The 20,814-nt window shown below is 39.2% G+C and overlaps 1 protein-coding gene across 10 annotated transcripts in view; it reads right to left on the bottom strand.

The window, feature by feature from the left end:
• The window catches only part of POLA1 (DNA polymerase alpha 1, catalytic subunit), a 314,094-nt gene that overhangs the window by 205,458 nt on the left and 87,822 nt on the right, over positions 1-20,814 (bottom strand). For all 10 annotated transcript variants that reach the window (XM_061627350.1, XM_061627352.1, XM_061627351.1 and 7 more), the window contains exons 27-30: positions 11,278-11,310; positions 9,861-9,953; positions 3,150-3,355; positions 1,103-1,235 (exon numbers count right to left, since the gene is read on the bottom strand). In XM_061627350.1, coding sequence (XP_061483334.1) covers positions 1,103-1,235; positions 3,150-3,355; positions 9,861-9,953; positions 11,278-11,310 — 465 coding nt within the window. The remainder of the gene's footprint in view (positions 1-1,102; positions 1,236-3,149; positions 3,356-9,860; positions 9,954-11,277; positions 11,311-20,814) is intronic.

The following is a 20,814-nucleotide window of genomic DNA, read 5'->3' as shown; positions in this document are numbered from 1 at the left end:
GCTTGTAGGAAGTCCAGATGCAGCTATTGGCCAGTTTTAGGATTATGAAAAAAAGGGGAAAAAAGAGAAAGAAAAAAAAGCAAAAATAAAAATAAACCCCCAAAACTGAAATAGTGATCCTAATATATAGTTCCTAATATAGTTTTTCCACTGTTGCAAGGAATGCAACAATCATCTGATCAGCAGATGATGTGAAAGAAACTGGCTAACAGCAAGGCCTTTCCTTTCAAAGTAAACTCTTTCCTTGTACTTAGCCTATCTGCCCTTATTGTCACATTCCCTTGTTCTTCCCTCTGCCCTACCTATACCTAGCTGCAATAGTAATTTAAACTGGAAAGAGTGGAGAGGAAGGTCATTATGTTTAAAATGAACCAACATGCTACAAACCTGTTCCTCCTTCTGTCTAAATATGCCCCTACCTACAGAGGTTGAAAAAATCTTGACATGCCCAGAAATACATTGACTTAATTCAGGAGCAAGGAATCTGTAAGTCCCATCAGCCCCAGCTAGCATGACCAGTGGTTGGGGATGATGCGAGTTGTAGTCCAGCAACTCCTGGAGGACCACAGGTTCCCTACCTCTGATTTAAAATAATGTTGCTTAAAATATGGGTTTATGGAGCGACACCTGCCATGCCTAGAAAGGGTAGTGTTCCAAACTGCGTACCTTAATCCATTTACCTTAATCCAGCCTTTCCCAACCAGTGTGCCTCCAGATGTTGTTGGACCACAACTCCCATCAGCCTCAGCCAGCATTACCAATGGCTGAGGCTGATGGGAGTTGTGGTCCAACAACATCTGGAGGCACACTGGTTGGGAAAGGCTGCCTTAATCCATTGGGGGGGGCAGCGGAGACATCTGAGGAAGAGATGTAAGAGTTCTGCACAGTTTGGACAAATCTTGTCTCCCTCCCTGATTAAAACATACAGATTTTCCCCTTTCATTCATTCATGCTAAAATTTTAAAATGTTTGTAGGAACACTTTCTGAATAGCATACAATTTCTAGAAGAAGATGAAGTACCTTGAACACAAGAAATAAACACCAGGGGACATTCCCATTAAAACAAATTAAAGTATAACAGTAATAAACAATACTATTCACCTTGTTGATTTCAAATTGCTTTACTGGAACACTGCCATTTACCACATTTTCTCCAATTTGGATTAACCTCCTCTGGATGTCTTCTACAATCGCATCTCGGGACTGGTCAGAGAGAATCTTACCAACTATATAGCTATAAGTTTAGGCATGTAAGAAAATGCATTTTTGAGAAACACACGGTACACCCAATCACCTCACTATGTTCTTCAAAAACAATAGAATGAACATCTCCTAATTACTGTGTTGAGAACTTGTAGAGTTACGCAAAATTCTATCAACGGCTACTAGCTATCTATGGCTACTAGCCATGATGGCTGTGCTCTGCCACCCTAGTCAGAGGCAGTATGTTTTTGAAAGCCAGTTGCTGGAAGCTTCAGGAGGGGAGAGTGTTCTTGCACTCAGGTCCTGCTTGCAGGCTTCCCCCAGGCACCTGCTTGGCACTGTGAGAACAGGATGCTGGACTAGATGGGCCACTGGCCTGATCCAGCAGGCTCTTCTTATGTTCTTAAAATTCTTCAGGAGGCGTTACCAGGCTGCCACCAGTATTTTCAAGGCCCTTTTCAGTGGTGGCTCCGTTTGTGGAATGCCCTCCCCAATGAAGTGCATCTGCCTCCCTCATTATTGACTTTCAGGAGGAATTTAACAACATTCCTGTTCACCCAGACATTAAAAGGCTAAAGCCATCTATTTCTGGCAATCCGGAGATCACTGGATGGAAGAATGTTTTTATCTATAACTGTTTTTAGAATGCTTTTGCTGTTAAAATATTTTGTTGATGTGTTTGCTGCCCTGGGTTCCTTCAGGAGGAAGGGCAAGATACAAATTCAATTAAAACAAACTAGCACCATGGAGTACAGACTATTGACTCGCTCATTAGTAATAATTAAGCGGTGTACACCTCATATAAAAGATTAATTTTGTCATTAAGTATTTTCAAAATTCAAATGTAAATTTATTCAAACATGCCAAAAATATTAAAAATCTCCAGTATTTAACTCTTCGGTGATCAAAGAAAGCTACTTCTAGTTTCACCTACTTCTAAGACAATTCTAATTAAAGATGCTATGACAAGCTTGAAATAAAAATTTAGGGGACGTTTAAATCATGTAACACTGCCAACTAATAGCTGCTGGAACTAGACAAAAATACTATTGTTGGCCTCTTCGGAAAATGTTTGGCTTCTTGGATTCATGGCTAAATTTGATAAAGTGTGCCTCCCTCCCTTGCCTCTCACAAACCTCCCTTTTATGAACAATGTGCTGTATCCACTCGTGTTGCTCCGCTGATGATAAAGCTTCCATCAGAGAAACAGGGGGGAAAGCAATTTTCAGATATTCATCCTCCCGCTGCAGTCCTCTCAACTCTCCAGAGCAGATTTCAGGGAAGAGGAAGTGCAGGGAATTGCTGGAAATTGCTTACCTCCCCATTCCGCCAAAGGATGTCTTACCATCAGCTGAGCATCACCAGTGGATACAACCCAATTATTTCTACATTGAAAAGCAGCTGTGAATTGCAGATAACAGCAAAAGGTAAGATTGTGAATATGTACACACACACACACCCTACTACTTCCAAAATTATATTTTGCACAACAACAAAAGACAAGAACAAAACTCAAAACAGAACATTAAAAATTGCAAGCACATTATCTATTAGTATTGTTGTTGTTTTTTTAAAGTATTTATATCCTAGACTTTGTCCAGGGAAACCAAGGCAGTGCACATACTTATTTCCACATTTCATCTGACACTACTCATTCCATCAGGCTGCCTCTATTTTACCATGACGTCAAGCATTTTCATCAGCTCCATTTTGACTACACTTGTATAAGCCGTTGCTGAATCAGTCTATCTAGGAATAACCTTCTGTGAAGCACCACATATACTTACATAATGATCCAAAATATGTTTATTTAAAAGAAAATCCTCCTGTTTCAGTGAGCTTTTCTTCCAAATAAATGTGCCTCATTATTGATGTGGTATAAACCATCAATTAATCCATTCAACAATATTGCAGAAAGAGCTAAACACAAAGAAGTGTAACTTACTTTCCAGTCTCTTTTGCAAGATCACACCAATCTCTTCGCACTATGTCCAGTCCTTTAAGTTCTTGTTTGGTAATGTATTTTCCATCTCCTGAGGGCTCTACAACCAAAGCAGCATATTTCTTCTTTTTTAACAACAAAAGGGACTTAAAGACCCCATCAATATCAATCTCCAACAACTTGTAGAGCTTGTTCACTTCACTCTTAATCTGTAAAAGATGAATGAATGTAAAAAATCAATGAAATAAAAAACATTATTTTATTCATTGGAGAGAAACATACTTTGAAAAATGAGACTGCAAGGGAAGAGAAGGTGTTATTTGCCATGTGCTCTATAAAATAATAGTTCATGAAATACAGTCAATATATTTCACAGCAATAGCAAACCACACACCATAAAGAGCTTCAAGTACAGTTGGTCTCAATTACCTCTGAAAATATTAAACACACATACACCGTACAGAAGGCAAACTGCCCCATCTTCCAAACTGTCAACCTTCTCAAGGACATCTGCTAGTAAGGCCACAATTAAAGTGTTGACCCAGTCAGTAGAACCTGTGAAAAAAGTGAATTCCATGATATGGATCAGGGGTTACCAGTGGTTACACTTGGAATTCTGGGAAAATGCCATAGAAGCAAGTCATAAAATGGCTGCTCGCTCTCTCTCTCTCTCTCTCTCTCTCTCTCTCTCTCTCTCTGTGTGTGTGTGTGTGTGTGTGTGTAAACAGAAAATGGCTGTCACACTAAAAAGAGCAAAAAGACACAGCATCATAAAATGATGAGGGCATGCCATCAGCCCCCTTCAATGAAAAAAAAGTACCTACATCAGCGATCACCATGCTTGCTCACAGACAGAAGCTCTCTGTGCCTCTCCTCTGTTCAGAATGGGAAAAACGGTGGGTGTCCAAGATCTGAAGGGGTGTGTTCAATGTAGGAGAGACTGAGTCAGTGCAAACAGGAACTGAGCGGAAAGAGCAAAAGGTTTCTCATGCACTGTGGAATTTTAAGGCAGAATTTGGGGGACCTTTTGCAGATATCATAGGTGATACCAAAGGGCACACTAGGACTCGCAGTGCTACACTGGCAACCCCTGTTATGGACCATTAGGAAAGAGATTGAAAATAAAACTGCCAATATCATAATGCCTTTATTCAAATCTAAGGTGCCTGCACACTTTGAATATTATGTACAGTTCTGGTCACCACACCTCAAAAAGGAAAAAAATGTTCATAAATGATCTGAAATTAGATGTGAGGTGGCCAAGTTTGCTGATGACAGTTGCTGGTGGCAGATAGCAGTAATAAGACTATTGCTGGCTGGGAGGTGAATACTAACTTTAGCTTCCCCAGCCCTTCTGTTTTGCACCTGCTTCTGTTTCTGCACCTGGAGCACTGCAGCCTTTTGAGAAACCAGTTTGCCTTGACCTGTAGAACAGCTGTAAGAACTTTGCCAAAGCTATAGCTGTTTCCAGAGAAAAACCTTTTGTGGAGGCAATTGTTTGTAGATGACAGCTGTGTTTGTGGTGATAGCACATATGCAACTCATGAATGTATAAAGTGTGATATATGCCTATATTTTTGTTATTTTATATTATTATTATTGATTATTGTATTGTACTTTTGAATTTGTATTTATTGTAATTTTATTTTGTATTAATCTGTTTGCCACTTTGGGAGGCTTGGCCAAAAAGGAGTACAGAAGTGATGATGATGACGACAACCATGACAACACCAAATTATTCAAGGCAGTAAGAACAAAAAAGGATGTGAATAACTCCAAAAGGATCTCTCCATGCTGTGGGAACAGGCATTATAATTGCAATTGCAGTTCCATGTAAGCAAGTGTAGTGATCCACACTGAGACAAAAAAACCGTAGCTTCAAATGTATGTTTATGGAGTCTAAACCGGTGATGACCGACCAGGGAAGAGATGAGACCTTTGGTCTTACTGTGAAACAGTGTCCTACATTCATGTAAAGATGGTCTGGGAGGGGGGGGGGATTGCGCTCCACCTTGTGGTCAAAGGCAGAATAACACATTAATTGATTCTACAGACTCCTTTAGCCCTTCCTTACGTACATAGAGAGGACAGTTTTTATTCTGCCTTTCACCAATGTGGTCATCTCTGCACTTTCTCTCGTCAGGGTTCAGGCCTGTATTCCATTTATGTGTTTCTGTGTTTTTGTACTCTTTTGAGAGTTTCTGCTCTTTCTCCTTTCTGTACGTTTCTGGTTTTTAAAAAAAGCCACTCCACCACAAGGTGGAGCTCAAGTCCCACCTGAAATCATCTTAGTTGCACAGGAGAATGTGGAATTATTATTTATTTTAATTATGTTGGATAGCTTGATTAAAATGCCAACCCAGTGTGTGACAGATGTGAAAAAGATGAATTCCTTGTTAGAAATCATTAGGAAAGAGATTGAAAATAAAACCACATTCTATGGTGAAATTTTAGATGAAATGCTGTGTACAGTTTTCATCAACGCACTTCTAGAAGGGTTTTGTAGAGCTAGAAAAGGAGCAGAATATGGTAAAACAAAATGATCAAGAGGCTGAAACAACTCCCCTATGAGACAAGGTTACACTTGGGGATTTTTAGTTTAGAAAAACTGTGTGTAAGGGGAGACATGTCAGAGGTGTATCAGATTAGGTATGGTGTGGAGAAAGAGGATAGAGACAAGTTTTTCCCCCTCTCTCAGAAAAGACTTGGGGTTATCCAGTGGAGCTAAATGTTGGAAGACTCAGGACAAACAAAAAGGAAACACTTCTTCACACAGCACATAGTTAAACTATGGAATTCACTAACATATGATGTAGTGATAGCCACCAATTCAGAAAGCTTTGAAGGGGGATTAGAAAAAATTATGGAGCATAAGGCTATCAGTAGCTATTAGCCATGATAGCTTTATATTACATCAAGTATCAGAGGCAATATGTCTCTGACTACCAGTTGCTGGATAACATAAATAGGAAGAGTGCTGTTGTGCTCATGTTCTGGTTGTGGGCTTCCTATAGGCTTCTCATTAGCCACTGTGAGGACAGGATGCTGTACTAGATGGGCCTTTGCTCTGATATAGCAGGGCTGTTATGTTCTTCAGTCCATCTTTAATTCCAACTAACTTTTCTGACCAATGCTCTTATAAATTCAGAGTTGATGACTGAAGCACAGAAGACTGAAGTGCAGCTCCTCAAGACCCTACAGAGGACTGCTTCTACTCACTTGTCTAGGTTCTCTGCAGGAATGATTGCAGTGGGTACAACTGCAGCCATGAGGGCATCTACCATTGGCACCTTCAGTAGCTACATGATGTTCATCAACAGAAATGAAAGTTTCAACAGAAATGGAAGTTTATTTATTAGGTAATGAGCTGACAGCAAGAAGGATTTGCCCACTCTGCCTTCCATATCTTTCAAAGGGCCCTGAAATAAAACTGTCTTGGTCTCCTTGGGATGAGCAGAGATCCTCTGACTTAGTCTGCTGTTCAACAGTGTGCAGTATGCAGTACACCTTTGCTAACACTTCAAGGAAAACAGATGCAAAAAAAAGATGTTCCTGGTTGGCAAAGATCTGCTTCAGCTCTTCCTCAAATGTTCTCCCATTCTTTGCCATCAAGGAAGAAATTAGTTGTTAAAATGCCCTGAGCCCAAACCATAGCAGCTTTCCTCAAAGAGATAATTTTGGAATTCAACCATCTCCTTTTCCAATGCTGCTAAGGATAGCCTTAGATCATAGTTTGGTGTGATTGCATCCATGATGCTTCTAGCATAGAGTGAAAGGAAGAAGATGAGGACCAGAGAGAAGAAAGGCTGTCTGAAGATGAGTTTCTAGATCAGAACCCACATACCTCTCTTATGTTTGTGCCTCGGTTTGCACCTAGGAGTGTGCCTAGGCCAGCCTTTCCCAACTAGTGGGCCACCAGATGTTGTTGGACCACAACTCCCATCAGCCTCAGCCAGCATTGCCAATGGTCACGAAAGATGGGAATTGTGGTCCAACAACATCTGGTGGCCTACTAGTTGGGAAAGGCTGGCCTAGGATCTAACACCTGCTTCTGAAGGGGTAGCCCCTTCATCTCTTAAGAACACTTACCCATTGCATCATTGAGGTCTGGGAAGAAAGACTGATGGGATTGATTAAAAAAAACTCCCAACACACTTTTGTCCACAAACCTGGGTTTAATGACATTTTTCTTCAAGCCCAATTCTAAAGAGGATTTCCTCCTAACCAAGTGCTAGCAATTTCAGTATCCCAGAGCTTCTGGGTGCTTGGCAGGATGGCAGTTCCATAGCATTAACTCTTCCTGCCCAATAAGGAGGGGTAGGAGGTAGGACAATGCTGTTTTCCATGCACTTAGCACCACTGCACCTGCCCTCACTAAGCATCTTTGAGAACGTAGCCAACTGCTTTATACTGTATCAAAACATTGACCCATCTAGCTCAGTACTGTCCACATTGATTGGCATGGCAGCATTTCTCCAAGGCTTCAGGCAGGGTCTTTCTTAGCCCTACTAAAAATACCAGGAATTGAATCTGGGACTCTTTGCATACAAAGCATGTGCTCCATCACTGAGCTACAGTCCTTCCCACTGCTCAGGTGAGCTGCAGTTGTCTAGATAATCTCTCTGCAGCTGTTTTCCTTGCCATGCTGCTAGTCTAGCATCATGTTCCAACTCTGATAAATAGGTAGGTTACCACACTAGCTGAAGTCCAATAATTGATGATCACCTTAAACCTGTGAAAGATCAAAGCTTAAAAAACTGAGAGGAGCTCTGAGCAATCTATTGCTCTGTGAGCTGTCTGAGGAAACAAAGTGGCCTTTCCCTTGGAAGACTTGATAAAATGTAAATCCAGGAATGAGGTGTCATCCCAATGTTAAACACAAGACTAACATTTTAATTAAAACTTAACATACAAAACATGGATACCAACTTAAAATGGTAATAGTGAATATAAAATAAAACACTAGCTGTCTTCAGCAGAGAAGTGATTGATATAGAGGGTATTCAGAGGGCCTGTCTCTCTCAGCTAGTGAGATCAAGTGGCAAAATTATGTGCATTAATGAGAAGAACTGCTTTCGCTCTTAACAGAATATTCCATATAGGAAAACTTTTGACTTGCCTTCCTAACTGAAATGGTATCTAGACATCCTAAGGTGCTATGTGAAATTAAGTTGCTATGTGAAATTAAGTTATTAAACAAAACTTCTATTTATAACTATATCTATTATTCTATATCTATTTATAGCTACTTCTGGTTATGTGCCTTCAAATTGATTACAATTTATGGCGAACCTATGAATCCGCGACCTCCAAGAGCATCTGTCATGAACCACCCTGTTCAGATCTTGTAAGTTCAGGTCTGTGGCTTTCTTTATGGAATCAATCCATCTCTTGTTTGGCCTTCCTCTTTTTCTACTCCCTTCTGTTTTTCCCAGCATTATTGTCTTTTCTAGTGAATTATGTCTTCTCATGATGTGTCCAAAGTATGGTAACCTCAGTTTCATCATTTTAGCTTCTAGTGATAGTTCTGGTTTAATTTGTTCTAACACCCAATTATTTGTCTTTTTTGCAGTCCATAGTATGCACAAAGCTCTCCTCCAACACCACATTTCAAAGGAGTTGATTTTTTTCTAATCCACTTTTTTCACTAATAATAATAATAATAATTTAATTTATGTGTCACCTATCTGGCCAGTGACCACTCTAGGCGACGTACAACTCAGTTACAATAAAATACATCATAATAATACAATACAAACGATAAAAATTATAAAACAATGACAGTTCAGAGTAATAGGCAATTAGTCATAGAGATTAACCCTCCCCGGAAGTCCCGAGGGCCTGTCTGAAAAGCCAGGTCTTCAAGGCCTGGTGGAATACATTCAGGGAAGGGGCATGCCGGAGATCATATGGGAGGGAGTTCCAGAGAGTGGGGGCCGCCACTGAGAATGCCCTCTCTCTAGTCCCCACCAACCTAGCTGTTTTAGTTGGCGGGACTGAGAAAAGGCCCTGTGTGGCTGATCTTGTCAGGCGGCATAATTGGTGGCGTTGGAGGCGCTCCATCAGATAAACTGGGCCAAGACCGTGTAGGGATTTAAAGGTTAATACCAACACCTTGAATTGGGCCCGGAAAACAACTGGAAGCCAGTGCAGATCGAACAACACTGGAGTTATGTGCTCCCGGCGACGACAATTTGTAAGTAGTCGAGCCGCCGCATTTTGTATAAGTTGTAGTTTCCGGACCGTTTTCAAGGGTAGCCCCACGTAGAGCGCATTACAGTAATCCAAACGAGAGGTGACCAGGGCATGTACTGTCCAACTTTCACGAACTATAACTTAGATAAGATTATATCTTCCAAAGCATATGTTACCCTTGTGAGAAGTAGTTAACAAGTCATACAATAGCAATTCAAATTGTGCTAAATACTGAAACTCATTCACAAATAGAGGTTGAAGTAAGTACAAAGGAGGCTGTTCATTGTAGACAAAAGAGATACAGAGACTGATGATTTGAGAAACACTGGCATACACTATCACAAAGTAGTTTTAGAAAAAAGTGTTTTCATAAAAAGTCTCTACCAGCTACTACGTATAAAGCTTGCAGGTGTTAACAAGGTCACTGTTCACTACCTGAACTTAAACAAGACTTCTTAGAAATATAAATCTTTAACAAAGAAGTATATGGAGTTACAACAAAGCTTAAGATTCTTTTACCTTGTTTCCTAGCTTAAAGACCTCTTCCAGGTTGGTAATGTTTGTGTTTATCATAATGGAGTCTGTATCACCATAAATCACTTCCAGATTCATCTGGGGAGGGGAGAAGGAAATAACAGATTACACACCAGCATTTGGACACTGACATGCCAAAAGTCTAACATAACATCTTTGACAAGAAGAACAGAAAGTAGATTTCATATATATGAATAGGGAACTCATTCTCAGGTCTGTTCACATACAACATCAAACCACTATTTGGTGTTATGGAGTTAAGTCCTATGCTTGCACACTCTCACCTCCCCTGAGTACTATTACACAGACAACCTATGATTGCAAAGAATCCTACAGGGAAAATTCAAACCAGTTTTCCCATTAAGTTGTAACAGCAGACTGTAACTTGGTACAAAATAGGACCTAACTAATTAAACACAGTAAAGAGAAGGAGGAAACACACAAGTACAGGGCATATTCCATAGGCCCAACTATTGCCTGTGGTACATGTGAACCAACCCAATGTGGAAGGATAAATAATAATATTCTTAAACCACATACCAGTAATCAAGTGGAGGAAAAGGCTTATGTAATTTTTAAAACACATGACCTTGGATTGTATCCAACAACTGCACATACAGAACTCACACAAAGGGACTTCCTCTTCCCACATATTCTCAAAATCTGCTCTGGAGAGTTCTCCAACCCTCTGGAGCAGATTTTGAGGGTGTGCGGGGAGTTTCAGGGGAGAAGAGGGGAAAGTTTGGAACAGCGGAATTAGCAGAACAGCAGCATTGGATACTAACCCTTGTTTTACACCTCACACTACAATATTGCATGACAAAAGGGAAAGTACGTCCAAGGAGGTGTTTTCTACTTGCATAACTTGTGCAAACAGAAGCATGAGAACTGCTGTTTATCTTACTACTGTGCACTTACTTATCTTACACTGTGCAAGTAGTTGCACAAACTGTTATGTAAGTGTTCACAGAACACCACAAGCAGTTATTTTCTTTCTTCTTGCTGTTCCTTTTATCCCACTCATAGAAAATAAATATTGTATTCCAAGTCTACAAGAGAGAGAAAAAGTGGATGCTGGGGTTGGGGTGGGGATCAGTCCCAACAAAGGACATTAGAACACACAGTTACTGGCCTGTGACTAAACTCTAATTAGCACTGTTACTAATTTGTCTAAAATACTCAAGCACAGGCTTCAAGCAGGGATTAGATCACATCTGCTTTCCCCCCCTCCCCTAACATGGGGGGAGCTATAATCCACTAGCAAGAATTACATTTGTAAACTAGGCACCCAGAGAAGTGCTTACAATTGTTTGGGTTACCATTTTAGTAGAATTTAATTAAAAAATACATAATCAGATATGCTATTTCAGAGTTGCTATATAATGAAAATGTTTATTATTACCTTCTGTACCATCTCCTTAGTATGCATCAAAATCTGGAAGAAGAAAAAAAGACCAATTCTAATGAGATCATACTACAAGTTACAATATGCAAAACATACCAGTCAAGGAATAAGCTTTAGATTTCTGGATTTACCAAATAAGGCCATACAGTTACCAAATCAATGTTTGACTGTGGTAATACAACACTACGACCTGCCCAAAAGATTACCAAAACAAACATGAAAGCAAAACTCATTTGAAACAATATACTAGAGATGTATTCCAAGTACCTATAAGAATCAGTGCATCCCAAAAAGGTTTGGTGATACTATGACATTCTATTTAAGTGTATTTTTACTTTGTCTTACATAGAGGAAGAGGGTGTAATACTACTCAATCTTGTCCACCTAGAGGTCAGAATGTTTGTGTTGTGTATGAGTAAAATGTCTACTTTTAAAAGGCAGCATGATTCCAACCAGTTTGTCTCACACACACACACACACACCTTGCATGGAGGCTTGTATTTTAAAGAAAATATCAAATATTAGCTGAATATAAAGAAATTATAACACTCCCCAGGCAATTTGTTTTTTAAAAAAATATATTATTTCTAGTTCCCTGAAAGTCATAAATCAGTAACTGGGAAGACATTTCTGACAGAGTTAGCCTGTTAAAGAAACTAACGACTCATTACAGGGAGGATTTTCAATTGTTCATAAGGGCAGTAGCAAATATAGGTAATTACAAGAGGGTCACAAGACAAGTAAAAGTTCATCTAGTGACAGGTGTAATATTAATATTACTTATTCTGATAAAGAATCACTTGTAAGTGCCAACAGCTAGGGAATAGGCTGTAAAGGCTTGCTAAATTCATTAATAGATCAGTTGGCAGTTATCATATTTCACAGAAACACCTGCATATTTATCTTCTCATTACCAATTGGATGATGGAATTTTTTCAAGCACATTTCAAAAATCTGCCAACTTCAAGTGTAAAAAAATAAACTTTGTGGTTAATTTTTCCCTTAACAAAGTACAGCTGTTGAGAATAATTGTTCAAGATCTTACCCCATAATGTCAACTGCAGCAGAACAAAGAGTATTTAATTAGCAAATCTATCCAGTAATTCAACACCTATTATATAAAATGCCTTTGTGATTTTATTCAGGATAATTTGCTAAGAGGGTTATTACTGACATTCAGATGAAATTCAAAAGTCCTACGCAAGTAGAGTCATAATAGCAGTAATGATCCCCCCAATCAGGAGATCCTGTGTCACACAAGGCTCTTTTGCAATGCAGCAGCTGATTTCCTGACTTCTTAATTCCCGGGCTCAGCCCAGTGAGAGCCCTTCATGCCAATATTTCAGTCAGCAATACATGTTTAATGGGAATCTATTAAAATACCTAGAACAAAAGTGACTTTTTGTTAAGAATGACAGCACTACGATCATATCAATCATTAGCAGTTTTTAGAAATGTGGAATGAAATGGAGTTTTATGATGAGATTGGGAAAAAGAAACCAAGAGAATAAAAAATTGTTCCTTTTTGTTTTCTGTAATTATTTTATATTTCATTTGAATTCACCTGTTCCTCACTGCAACATAATTTACAGCAGAACAACTGTATTTGTTCCATCATGGCTCATTCTTCTGAAATCCATCCAGTTTAAAATGTACTTAGTAGCCACTACATCATTATCAGATTTTACCGTAGCTCTTAATCTAAAAATGACCACACATCCAAAATGTGCATAAATTCTGAGCTCACAACCCATTTTTCATTGAGATTTTTAGTTTGTTTCTTTTTCCTGTTCCCTATTCATGGAAAATCTATGACTTTTTTTAAGTGTTTTTTAAATTTTAAAACTTGCTTTTTTTAAAAGTTGTAATTACCAAGTTTGTTTTCCAAAAATACTATGTTAAAATTAAAGTATATGAATATAAGCATGTTAACCCAGCCTTGTATTTAAGCACTAGCCTGGTAGCCACAGGCAATCAGGAATTCCAGGCAGGTGAATGAGCAGACTGATGGGAAAGGGAGGAAGTGCTCCCCCTCTCCTCTGTACCCAGCATAGAACTGGTGCTCTTATGTATCTCTTCTGCCAGCATCCAGCAGGCTAGTATTTTATTTTATTTGTAGAATAGTAACTTGGGGGGGGGTATTGACAAGCCCTACAGTTAATTTTTAAACTGAAATCAATACTGCCACATACATTGGGTTAGTACAGGCTCTTCTATGTAAATGAAGAACCCATTTTATCTTTTCTCAAATATGATTATTTAGATTCTACCTATCAAACAGGCATTTCCTCTTCACCTGATGATAATAAAGTGCTCTAGTCTGCCCAGTAACTATCATACCTACTTTTATCTATCAGTCAGTCACTTAATTTTTGTTTTCTGTTGTTTTTTTTGTAAGCATGGGGCTAAGCCAAGCCAGAGTAAAGCAGAAAGGAGCAATAATGAAAAAAAGAAGAGAAGATTGGCCAGTGTTAAGGTACCCATGTTCCCATACTCAGGCTGCAATCCTATACCCACTTACCTCTTGAACTCAGTGGGACCTCTGAATAAAACATGTACAGGATTGCACTGTTAACTGTGCAAACTGAAATAGATGTTGGCCATAAGAAGGCCCTATATGGCAATCTTTTAAAGACATCTACAGGTAAAAAGAAAAGCATGTAAAATGCATACAGTGTGACAAAAAGATGCAAGGTCTGGTTGCAAGAATGAAGCAGGCAAATAATAATCTGTTTAGTTTAAATTAACATGGATGGTGGTCAGATTTATGCCACTGTTTGGGAAAATAGGAAACGTTGAAATCTATGGTTTACATTATTTATTTAAACTATTTCTATACCACATTTCATGAAAGCATCGCAAGACAGTGTATAATCCATTAAAATTATATGCATAGATGTGCTGGCAATGGCTTGAGACACACAGAGCTAAATAGCAATAAAACTGCTGCATAGAACTTATATAGCACTTTGAATACTCAAAGACATACCCTCAAGTATTTACCCTGGTGATATCCCCAGCATCTCCACAACAAATATACACTTTATACATATCATATCTGGAGACCCACCCTTGTTCTATGACTTTGCCAAACTTCTTGGCCCAGGAAAAGGCATGCCCAGCAATAGAGACTGAACCTTGGGTCAACCTTCTAGGGTCAGAAGAATGCTGCAGCCAAAGAAATAGTATTTAGCCCATCTTTGACTGCTTTAGACACAAACCAGTGCCAGTTTTTTGGCCCAGGAGTAGTTGGCTCTAGCAAAAAACACTTTGGGGCAGATGTCCTCAGTGCAGCTACAGTGGCCTCAAAGTGTCTCTTCAGGACCACTTCCCACATGCTTGTCACAAATCCACCTTCACTTTCAGTACAAATTACTGTCATGAAGGAAAGAGACACTACAGACATGTCACCATAAATTTATGGTGGTTTCTGGTAGGGAACAGAATTTGATTGAACAATGTGCTGACTTCAGCATGACGGGACTGGTCCATTTTGGTCCTTTGACAGAGAAGATACAGTTCTATTCCCTTCCTGAGAATTGCAGCAAAGCTGTGAGATACACACGGCTTTAGCCAAGAGCCTGAGGAAAAGCTCTGTAGGGAAGAGTTTGTCCAAGGATGCCTCTGGCTGCTCTGCCTCTTCCCCTGAAAGCTCCCCTTCCTCCCTTAAAGTGCCAACTGAAACCACAAATTCACCAGGAGAGGTTTCCACAACCAGGCTATCCGCAATCCGACCTTCCATTTCCAGATAATTACCCTTTGGTGTAGTCTTAGAAAAAGTAGATATAGACTCCAGATGCCCAGACACATCAGTGAAACACTGCTTACTAGCTTGTGCTCTGTTAGGTGTGTGCTTGAGGTGAGTAGAAGCTAATCCAGACCTACAGATGGAAGAATCTCATTTTTATTCTATTTAACAGAATCTGCATACTGCTCAGTTGTAAATAAAACCTCTACAGGGGCTGTGGTGCTTTTTGTAGTGCATGTAGCTAGATCTACTCTGTAGAAAAGCTTGCTCTTATGGTTTTTGTGGCTCTTATGAGCAGGAATGGGGCCCACTGTGACCAGGAACTTTCTCACTCCCTTTTTAACAACTTGGGACCAGGTTACCTGTCTGACTCCCTATATATTTGCCCAGCAACTGCACTCCTCAGATGAGGCACTACTGCATGCCCCAATAATATATTTAGTTTGTACTAGAAAGCAAGCTTGTAGTAATGCAGCTCCAGGCTTCTGGAATCAGTTATCAACTGAAATTAGATAGGCACCTAGTGTCTTGATACTTAGGCAGCTACTGAAGATGTTTTTAGGAAGACTTTCTCTGAAGTGTGACCCAGTCATTTTATGAAATATTAATTTTACAGCAGTAGACATGGGTTTATTTTTAAAGTCTCTCTCTTCTATTTTTCCTTTCATTTTATCTTATTGTACACAACTTGCTGCCCTGGGCGAAGGGTGGGATATAATAAATAATAACAACAACTTCAATAGCTTCTAGCTACAAAGCGGTTTATAAATCTGTAGAATAAATGAATAAATAAAATCTGTTGAGACAATACCTTTGCCTTCTGGAACAATAAGGCCCTTAACCCACTTCAAGAGGAATTCAGGAGGTATACATCCTCTCGGCATCCAGGGTATCTAACTCCCATCATACCTTCAACAGGAGCTTCTCCTCCTGCATGTTAACTGGCATTGCCTAGCCAAAAAAAAGCTGCTTTTCCTTAGTCCCACTGCAAAACTGTGAAGCCAAAGCAGAAAGAACTAGGTAAAAGCTTTAAGTAGTCTTTCCTTAACCACTACATCTGCCCAACTGAGGAAAGGTCAAGGTGGGAGAGCTTTCTCTGAAAATGGTTTTAGCACTAAAACCCAGCTCCAAGCCCCACTGGCCATGATAAAAAGTGAAGTGTGCACAGAAATACAAGCATCGCTTTCTCAAGAAGGAGGCAGAGATAACAAGCAACTTTTGTCTGAGACAGAGCAGGAAATAGAGATGCTAAAGGAAAGTTGTTGGCTACTTCAAATTTTGAAGCCTTGGCATCCAAAAGGTGGTATTGCCACTAACTGGAGTGGCCTGTGAGATCTTCTCCAGTCTCAGGCTTAAGGAAAAGTTGGGAGGAGTGCCCATGAGTGCCACAAAAAAACTTTTCTCCTTTGCATGTAAAGGGCACTAAAAAGGGCATGTCTGTACAGGAGGGAAAGGAGGAGAAAGAAGAGTGAGCGAGTGCACAAAATAGCACAACCAGAACCCTGCTTCCCCTTTGCTAGGCAGGGCTGGCTTGGAAGGACAGGCACTTATCAGCAAACTCTCCCTCACTGCAGGGAAGAGGCAATCCTGAAGGCTAGAGAAAGCCCCACTGCCTCTCAGATAATAGTAATTGTGGTGCCTTGTGACTAACAAGCAAAGGCAGTTCCCACCCAAAATATAAAAAGACGGAAGAAAATGTTGAACTGTTGGATAAGGTTCACAGTATTTTAAAATGAAATATATGCGGGGTAGAATCCAATTGTTATTGAAAATCTGAGTCCTTGAATTGAATTAGAAATGCACTACTGTAACCAAAATTAATGTTGATAGTTATAACTCTTGGAGTAAGTTGATAAATGCTAAGGATGAACTCTTTAGAAGCTGTTGAAAAAGTAACTATAGTAGGAAGCTATTAGTCTCTGATCTTGCTTAGGTCACCAGTAATAACCAGTAATTTAGGACTCCATGTGAAATATACATACATTTCAATATTTATCTTACACCAGCTTCATTTATTCAGGTAAAAAACCCTCACTCACTTGGTTTCTTTGTATGTACTGTACAGTACCCTGAGAAGTGAAATAATTTATTCACTTTTTAATTGCTAAAAGTCAGAATACACTGAAGATTAGCAAAACAAACAATGTTTAATCTTTGAACTTTACACTACAGGAAGCCATTCTGAATACTGGCTTGTCATAGGGAAATCAGATTAAAATTGTTCCGTTTTCCTACTCTTTCAATCCACCTACTTTGAACAGAAAGATACTGCTCTACAGGAACAGATTTTATTTCCTTTAATGGAAAAACCTTAATTACAAATCCACCTAAAACATACTTCCTCCATAAATCCATTACTGCAAGAGACATGCTGAGGATTTTTTTAAAAATCCTTAATTTGTCATTTAGACCTACTGTTATCTCATTTGTACAGAATTCCGACTACTTTATCATAAAAGCAGCTTTCCAAAACATTAATAACGTTTCTGAATCCCTCAGTTACTCCTCAACAATTTGACAAGCCTTCAAAGCAAATTTAAATTTTTTATTTGAAGATCTAATAAACTGATTTCAAAACAACCATTGCACTCTAAGAGGGTTTTTTGGAACATAGTTTAACACTTCCCTATTCCTTTACAAAGTTTACATTCTTAAAAGTCAATATCATGTGTCAAGAAAAACACCTCTTTGAGACCTCTTACTAAAATTCAGGCCACTTAGCAACTTTAAAAAATGGCTTGACCATGACAACATTTTAAACTGAGTCTAGAAACTAATCAGCCACCTTTAACACTGGTGGTGTATTTTCTCAGCAGCTTATACCAGCAAACTCCCCCCCCCGGCTCAATTTTTTAAAAATCCTCTTTAGCAGGTATAATGTGTAAAAAAAAAATCAAACTCAGCTCAGAGTGACTCATCACCTGACTGATTTGCAAAGCTAATTAAGATGTGGTCAAACTGCATACATCTTAATACTATTGTATAAGCAAGTTTAATACAACTCAATTAAAACTGACTAATACCTTTTCAGTAACAGTTTAGACAGAATGGTTTTTTCATTAGCGAGATCAAGTTCATAGCAGACTTCAATGGAAATTAAAAAGGTCTTCTAGTAATGGGATTTATAAATCTAATACATTAGGTTAATGGCTAAATGATTTACACATCCTGTTTCTCCTCAGCCTTTAATTCACTGTTAATGATACTTGGTACTTTTAACTATGGGTTCAAGAGGCTTTTTCTCCCAGTTTTGACCATGAGATTAATATAAAATGAGCTCTGCTTCTGATGATGTTGCTCTTAGAGAACTAGATTTTTATTTTGAAAAACTTTAAGTACTACAATTACTTTATTCTTAAATACACACAAGGTGATTACGCACAACCTGCAAAAAAAGAAGGAAAGAATTTGAAACACAACAGAGAAGGCACAATTTAGATTGCAGGGTAGTAGTATTGCAGTTTACTGTAAGAAACTTTACTAAACATCTTTCTCAAGTCTAAATTATTTAATAAATTCAACATAGCAGAAATCATAAATAATGTAATAAATTAGTGCATTTCATCTCTTCCTCCTTACTTCTTTTGGATATTAATATCACATTCTTTCATCAAACATTTGTCCACACAAAACAGTAGCCAACAAACCTGATATAGGGCTGTTAAAGTCAGACAGCAAGGCACCACACAATGACCTTTAGAAAGAATTATACTAACAGGTGGTGGGTGCTTCATAATTGTATTATGCTTTAACAATGAGAACAGTACGCTATCTTGTTATCTTCAATGAAAACAGAAGAAGTGTTGTCAGGCACATCAGGTATCTTAACGCACATCACCCCAAAATAAAGAAAGAATTTTTTAACCTATATGCAATACTAGCTGCTAATAACCTAATTGCCACACTCACCAAATTTATACTTTATACATTCCTCCACTTTAAAACCTCATAAGTGCTGTCAGTTAAATATCTTTCCTGTTTCAGAGTAAAAAGGAATAAATGTATATCCAAAATATATTATTGCAATCCTGAATGGGAGGGGGGTATCCTAAAAACCCAAAGTGACAGAATTAATTGCCCTTACTAATTAGATTTCCTACATCAGGCAGCTCAAGTTACAGCTTTCATTAATCTTTACCCCTTAAACAAGTCAGTGTTTTGACAGCTGAAGAGTGATACAATCTTTTCCTCTCAAACAGGCTTTGGCTGTGACATAGGAATTTGGGGGAGAGCACACCCACATAAAAGTAGCCACTCAAGCAGCACATGATCTCTTTTTCTATGGACTATCCTAACTTGTTACAAAATGGCAGACACTACTACTGTCCCCAGTCACCACCATCCCAGCTGTAGAAGTACCCATGCAAAGGGCATTTCTGGTCTGAGCTACATGCCACTGGTATATCAGCACCCACTGAAAAGGGCCAAGTAGCATATCAGTTTCCTGTCAGCTGCAGAAAGTGCTGACACTTAAGCTGTTTAAAGGTTTCTCATTCTTGATTTGAAAAATGAAAAGGCAGGTTCAAGGACACATTGGCTTGTCAACTAGGCTACCATGTACATAATATTGACAGCCATATAGTCACCATAGTTCAAGATATCATAACGTGCAGAGAAATGAAATTATCCAGGAAAGATATGCTCACATCAAAGTTCAATTTCATTCTTGTAGCAAACACACAAGCAAAAAACACAGAATGCAGAAATCCCACAAAATATTCACAATTTTTACTCTTTGTTTTGCTTATGCAGCCAATTACATGATCAAAGGCAGTACACCATTAAAATAAAAGAGCACCAATATAATCCATATGAGGATTAGATTTCTCTTGAATACCTGACAGGCTGTTTGAGGGATAAGTGTTAATTTCAGAAGGAAGTGGGATTCACCATGACACCAGTGTCATTTTAACACCAATCACCTGATTTCAAGCTACAGAACCCACAGAATGGGGGAGGGCATAAGGCATGTTAAGACAATTGTTTCAGGGTGCGGGGGAGTAAAAAGCTGTCCCCCTGTCCCTTGTTTGCTTGCCTCATTGTCTGCCTGGCCTTACTGCTGCTATCATCACGTTTTTTGTACACCCACAGTCTCCACTGCCCCTGCACCTCCTCCCTGCCTCACTCTAGGAAGGGCCAAAGGGCTCCTTTCTCAGAGTGAGGCACTCTGGGTGAGATGGCCAGGAAAGTGCCTGTGTCACCACCGCAGTTTGCAGTAAAGCCTCAAATATTTTTTAAAAGTTTAAAAGTACCAAGCAAATACAGGCAATGCAATCTGTTGTACCAGCCAGAGGACCATAATTCTATCCAGTCACACTGCTTTTCTGATGGAAGATTTAAGACAAGAAGAATATTTTAACAATTATTAGAGGAAAACATTTTTAAAGGTTAGATTGATGGTCATGGCCACTATGCCCATAAGCACCTCTGTGGGCGCTCACAAAAGGCATCCAGTATCTACCAGTGAAGATACTGAAGTTCCTGCACCATAGGAGTCTGTGATGCCAGCACCCCTCCAGCCTGAAGAAGTCATATTACTATCTTCAGATTCAAAAGGACTCCAGCTCGGAGGCCGTAATAGAATCACAGCCTCCCCTGTGCCACTGGAGTTTCATAGTTCTGAAAATAGGCTGGGCCTCTTTAAGAACAGGCCCCTATCAGGACTGGGACTAGCTGCTCAAAGGAAGCTGCAGTCCCATTTAAGGCTCCATCTGGGTTTCTGGTAGTTGGAGCAATGTTCAAGCCTATCTATATGCCACTTGGGAGCTATCCGGGGCTGCTTCTTT

Source organism: Rhineura floridana, chromosome 5 (assembly GCF_030035675.1).
Source record: "Rhineura floridana isolate rRhiFlo1 chromosome 5, rRhiFlo1.hap2, whole genome shotgun sequence".
NCBI classification, from domain to species: Eukaryota; Metazoa; Chordata; class Lepidosauria; order Squamata; family Rhineuridae; genus Rhineura; species Rhineura floridana.
The sequence above is the reverse complement of the archived record's forward strand: the minus strand, read 5'-3'. Positions and strand labels throughout refer to the sequence as shown.